At 55.0% G+C, this 6,000-nt stretch overlaps 1 protein-coding gene across 2 annotated transcripts in view; it reads left to right on the forward strand.

Moving 5' to 3' along the window:
* The window catches only part of HOMER2 (homer scaffold protein 2), a 93,161-nt gene extending 90,198 nt beyond the window's left edge, over positions 1–2,963 (forward strand). For both annotated transcript variants that reach the window (XM_030317282.2, XM_032593556.1), the window contains exon 9: positions 537–2,963. In XM_030317282.2, the coding sequence (XP_030173142.1) occupies positions 537–725 (189 nt within the window). In that variant the 3' untranslated portion in view covers positions 726–2,963. The remainder of the gene's footprint in view (positions 1–536) is intronic.
* Positions 2,964–6,000: the final 3,037 nt, after the last annotated feature.

Here is a 6,000-nt window from a genome sequence, read left to right on the forward strand (position 1 = left end):
CAGACCCTTAGGAGCTCGACTGCCCCCTTGGTCACACCACCTGATGCCGGTGCCCAGACCGCTGTGCCTGAGTCTGGCACGGCTCCGACCTTCCTCATGGACGCCAGAGGCTGGCCCGGGAGCCTCTCCGTAGAGCCGGGGAAACAAGTCACTGTCCCGTTGGACCTGCTTCTCTGTCTCAGAATGGAACTAGCATGTGGTCTCTGCTGACCGTTCTGGGACTGGGGCGGAAAACCCCGTGTGCTAGGCCTGCGGGCTTCCTCTCCTGGGCACTCTGTGAGAAGGCCCTCTTGCCTCAGGCTCCCCCAGGCAGGACCCAAGCTCTGCGTCCTGTGTGGAGCCGCCCTTTATTAGCTCAGGTGTTGGTCACGCACTCTGCCAGGGAACCATCAGGAAAGGGGGTGCACCGGAGAGCCCCGAGTTCTGTGCTGACGTCAGCAGGCACAGGCATGGGTGCTGGGGGACTTAGCTAGGGATGCGGGCCCCCCAGAGGGAGGGGGTCTCGGTGACCGGTCCCCCCGTGTGTCTTCCTTCAGGCGGCAGAGAGAGACAATCAGAACCTGGAGGGCAAGGTGCGGTCCCTCAAGACGGACATTGAGGAGAGTAAGTACCGCCAGCGCCACCTGAAGGTGGAGCTCAAGAGCTTCCTGGAGGTGCTGGACGCGAAGATCGACGGCCTGCACGACTTCCGCCGCGGCCTCTCCAAGCTGGGGACCGACAGCTAGGGGCCGTGGGCCGAGGGCTGGGGCGTCCTCTCGTGTGCGTCGCTCTGTTAGTGCAGGTGTGGTTTGTTGCGCCTCCACACCCGTGGTGCCGTCCACTCTCCCCTCCGGAACACACGCCTCCTCTCGCCTCCCTGACCTCGCGAGGCTGCGGACATCTGGAAGGTTCTGACTCAGGAATCCCGCGCTAGGTCTCCCTTAAACGTTTACGTAGTCAGGGCAGGGATGTTTGTATCTTTCTTAAGGGCTGTTGCGACCATACCAACTGAGCAAAGGATTTTCTATTACAAATAGGAACACGCTTTCCACCTCCTTTTTTTGGAAGAACGTTCAGAGCATTTGAACGTCCACCAGGCACCCGTGCGCGGGGCATGGGGGTAATGCCTTCCCTCTCGGTAAGAATCAAGATGCTTTAAAGCAGCCGCTTAGTAGAGACTTGTCGAGAGAGCAAACAAGTCTGGGGTGGGCTCACAGGCACTGCCTGCACCCACTCTGCCCCCCTTCCACCCACCCCCAGTTCGTAGGGTTGCGACAGTGTTCCTTTCCTGGGTTTTAACTTCTGAGCAGATGACTGTGCTGTGGGGACAGCGTGCAGTGAGGGCGCCTAGCACAGTGCCTGGCACAAAGGTGCTTAATAAATATTTGTTTAACTAAACAGATAAACAGAACTTAGTGTTTTAATCGACACCCCCCCCCTTCCCAGCCTCCTGCCAGCAGGGTCCATTAGATCCTGTTGAACAATCCTTCCTTTTGCTGATCTGGGCGAGTATCAGATAGGAATTTGACTCACTGTGTGTGGTCAAGCTTCTGGATGGGCTCGGGTGGCCCTGGGGCAGGGCAGGTGGCCACGGAAGCGGCAGGAGCTGGTCTGAGGCCCCCCAGTGGTCCATTCATGGTGCTCTGTCCCTGGGCCCTTTTGAACTGGGACCACCCTTCTTCTCCAGGCTTGGGATGTAGGCCAGGACCCTGTGTGGGGAAAGAGCTCGCCCAAGCCCACGAGGGAGAGTCTGCTCAGCCTGGCTGAGCCGTGACCTTAGCAACAGGGGAGCCCTGCCTGCCTCCCTTCCTGCTAAGGGAGGGACCAGAGACATTCAGCTCTCCTCTCTTACAGAGTTTCTCGGCGGGGCCAGGGACATCTGGGTGCCCTGCACGTGCCTTGGCTACAGGCATTTCGAAATGCCTTTCGGGATGTTGGAGGCCTTACTTCCTCCTTGCCTCCCTCTGCCTGCTTTGAGAACCACCAAGAGAGCATCCCCTTCTAGAAAGAGTTTCTAGAACTACCCCCTGGTGAATCTGGATAAACAACAAAACAGCCCGAGGAGGCAGTGGGACACACACACGCACGCACACGCCCACACGCGCTCACCCTATGGTGAGTCCTGCCACCGAGACTGTCTCTGAGCAGAGAGGTCTTATTTGGGAGGAGGGAAGGCCGGTCGTCTGGAGCACCGAGGCACCTCGGGGCAGTGGGGGATGGGGGCCTGCAGGCCGAGTGGGGCAGCTTTGCCTGAGCATGCCGGGCTCGTGGCGCACGGGCAGTGGCAAGTGTGGGCAGCCCTCTCGGTGACAGGAGGTAGGGTGCTGCCATCCTGCCCTCCCCAGAGCTCCGGATGGCACAGGACAGTGGGTAGCAGCTCCCTACTGGTCAGGAGACCAGAAAGCCAGGCCGGCCGTGGTTTGGCCCAGCAGTGGCTGAAAGGGGGTTCTTCTCAGGCCAGGTCAGACCACCTGGCTGCAGACTGGACCTGGGGCTGCCTGGGAGCAGCCGGGATTCCGAGACCTCAGCCTGGAGCCTTCCGATGCCCAGCACTCCTGCGTGTTAGGTCACTTACTGGTCTGGAAGGGACCCTCTTGACTGACGGGAGCGTGCTCGGGTGACCTGTTCACAGGGAGGTAGAGTTGCCGAAGCCCCTGTGCATTGCATCTTGCTGTTGGTAGGAGACGTTGGCAGAAGTTGCACCACGACCGCTGTGTCCCTCCGTGGTCAGGCCCCACGATCCCTGCCCAGCCATCCCTGGGGAGTTGGGTGAGGACCCTGAAGGTGGGAGGTGAGGACCCGCGAGTGGCCTCGTGCGTTGCAGCCCAGGAGCTAAGAGCGGGACGGGCTCCTCAGAGGGCGCTGGGTTTAGCAGGGAAAATACAACAGCCGTACAGAAGCACTAGCCTTGCCCCTCCTTCTGCTTTTCTCGGAAGATCTCAGTGCTTCCTCACCGACTTTATTTAAAAAAAAAAAAAAAAAAAGTCCTGGGGACAACCTGGAGGGTCCATGAAGACACTGCCTGGTCACTCACCCCTGGCACTGTGCGTGTGGGCTCCGTATAATGAAAATGACCTGCTCAGTTCGTCCCAGTCTCTGCCTGAGCCGGTGTAACATGTCCTCACTTATGAGGGCGTCAGCTCCACTGATGTCCTGTGCTTGGCATCATGGAAAGCCAGCGTGGGCAGCTCAGCTCACCCGCCTCCCCCCCCCCCCCCCCCGCCCCCCGGCCCCATGAGCACGTGGCCCCGCCGTGCTGCTGGGACATGTATCGCCAGCCTGCCCTTCGTTTCCAGGTCAGGCCTCCTGATTCCGACACGTCCAGGGCTGGCTGCCCAAACCCGATTGGCTTTTGTCTGCGTCTGTTAAAGCTGGGGTCCAAAGCGGGGGACGTGCAGCACGGAGCCCTGTCATCGTAATGGGCCTGAAAAATAATTTTCCTTCTGAGTAGAGACCCAGTTGGCAAGGGGAGGAGAGGTCTTCCTAGTGACAGGTTGGGGCAGTATGGTCATGCCTGAAGGGAGAGCGAGCCAGCATCCACGTGAGACCTGGAATGTGTGTGGTGCGTCAGTCCCACGCCGTCCAGCACGCTGTCACATTAGACTTCAAGTGGGTGAGAGGGTGTCTCAGGGTCATTCCCCACTTTGCAGACGGTGACACGCCTGTCACCCAGCTAGCGATCAGCCCCAGGGGGCGCTGCATCCAACTCCGCCAGACCTCGGTCCCGCCTCTTTCCGGGAGTCTTGCCACTCTTCTCCCTTGGTGACCTTTTGGCGCTAAGAAAACAAATTCTCTGTGTCCTGATGAGACCACACTGTGGTCATATGATTTTAATGTGAGTCCACAGCAAGCGATGATTTATAAATGAGCGAACTAGAATTACATTTGCGTTCATTATAGACAGTTAGGTCTATTTGGCAAAGCCAGAGTCATTCCGAGACACTCCTGGTTACAGTGATGTCCGTGCTCTGAGAGGCCGGATCTAGGAAACACGAACACGTCGAGTTCTTTGTTGATGGCTCTAGTGGAGACAGAGCAGTGGGTGCACAGCAAGCGAGAAGCCCTGCGATGTTAGAGCGAGAGGTAGCGCTCTGGCTGGGAGGTCCCCCATGGGAAACGTGGACTCAGGGAGGACGGAGTATAAGTCGCGTGCTCCCAGAAGCGTCGCCATCTGCCCGTTTTAAAGGACTGCTTTTCTGTAGAAGTCAGGGGCAACGCGGGACGAGAGCCAGCCGTGGGGCACGGCAGGGACCGTACCGGGGACCTCATGTGTGGCCAGGTGCACCCTTGGAAGGCAGACTTAGCGTAGGCCTTCGAAAGACGCTGCCCTGTGAGACGGAGCCAGCCCCGCTCTTTGCTGATCCCTGAAAGTGGGTTGTTGTGCCATCGGTCCTTGTAAAAGTTACGATTCTTTCTTTGAAATAGCACTGGATTTTGAAGTGCTGACCATTTAAGCTAGAAGCTTGTAAATCAATGTCCGTACATATTTTTAAATGATATGCATGGTTTAAGAGGAACCTAATTCTGGGTACGTGGTTTCCTCCAAAAGAAAACACTATCTATTCCGGGGGTGGTGGGGTGGCATCATGGAGAGGGAATCCTGTACAGAAATGTATGTTCTTTAAGTGTCTTTTCCATACACCTGCCTCAAGGATTGTTACTCTTTAAATGCCAGCCAGGCAAGAGGGGGACTTTGGTGATAATTTGGCAGCTGGATGGAACATTCTAGTGAACTTAGGAGTGTGTGTGTGTGTGTGTGTGTGTGTGTGTGTGTGTGTGTTGGGGAAAGAGATGGGAGAAACTACAAAGAACAAGGTTTTAAATGAAAAATACGTACACCTAAGAAAAAATAGCCTTTAATACTCCTGGTGGTGATACTCCGTGTTCTGGAATCTATGAGAAGATGAGTTTCTGGGTCTTTCGTTTCGAGTGGGGTTGTACAGTGCCCTGCGCTCTCTGATGATGCAGAGCCTTGTGAAGAGGGGTCCCCCCCAGTCACACAGACCCCTGGTGCCCCTGGCCGGAGCCCAGAGAAACCACAATGGAGGCCAGACTGGTACATTTTGGCAGGTGGTTGACAGGTCTGATGATACACAGCTGCGGGGCATGTGTCACTGTTGTTAGGCCGTTGTCCCGCTTTCGGTATCAGGTCCTGACTTGAAATAGTCGTAGCGATGTCTCGTGATGTAGCAGGCCATTAGGCATTTCTTACATCGAATGTAAGAATTTAATCATTAGTATGAAGTGGTCAAGTGGGCTCTCCCAGGAGTACTAGGGTTTGTTTGGATTTTTTTCCTTTTTAAGTGCATTTTTGGTACATGAATAATCTATACATTTTTTTTTTAAAAAAAGGAAACTACAGATGAGTGAAAAGAGAAAAAGTCACCTATCAGACCATCTGATTATAACCACTGTTAACATTTTGATATATATCTTTTCAGACTTTTTTCTGTGCGTTTATATGTTTTATTACTTTTTTCGTGAAATACAGTTATGTTATACGTACTGTCTTAGCACTTGCTTTTTTCCCTTGTGGCACCGTATTGTGACTCGATTTCTATATCACTAAAGATATAATTCTATCATTTTTAATATCTATAGAGGTTGTCCCTCAGGTTACTTAGGTTTCTGATTTTTTACTGTCACAGTTGATGAAATCCTTCATTCTAACATCTTTGTAAACTTTTCAGAATACTTACTTAGGATGATTTTCTGCAGTTGGCCTTGCCAGCTTAACAGCGTGGTGGGCAGTCCACCCAGTACTGCCCTGTGCCTCCTCCCGTCCTTCCTGGGCATGTGGGAGACTACTTTCCAGCCCCCTTAAAGTCACACGGGGTTCCATGACATTCTGGCCAGTGAATTGTGAGCAGAAGTGACATGCGAGACCCCCAGGCTGAGACTGTGGGATGCTTTAGCCTCTGTCCCCTCGCCTCAGCACGGGGTGATGTCCGGCGATGGGGCCTCTGTCCACCTGGGTCCTTGAGTGACTGTGGAAGAGCCCCCGCTCCCCTCAAGACACCC

This window comes from Lynx canadensis, chromosome B3, assembly GCF_007474595.2.
Source record: "Lynx canadensis isolate LIC74 chromosome B3, mLynCan4.pri.v2, whole genome shotgun sequence".
Lineage (NCBI taxonomy): Eukaryota > Metazoa > Chordata > Mammalia > Carnivora > Felidae > Lynx > Lynx canadensis.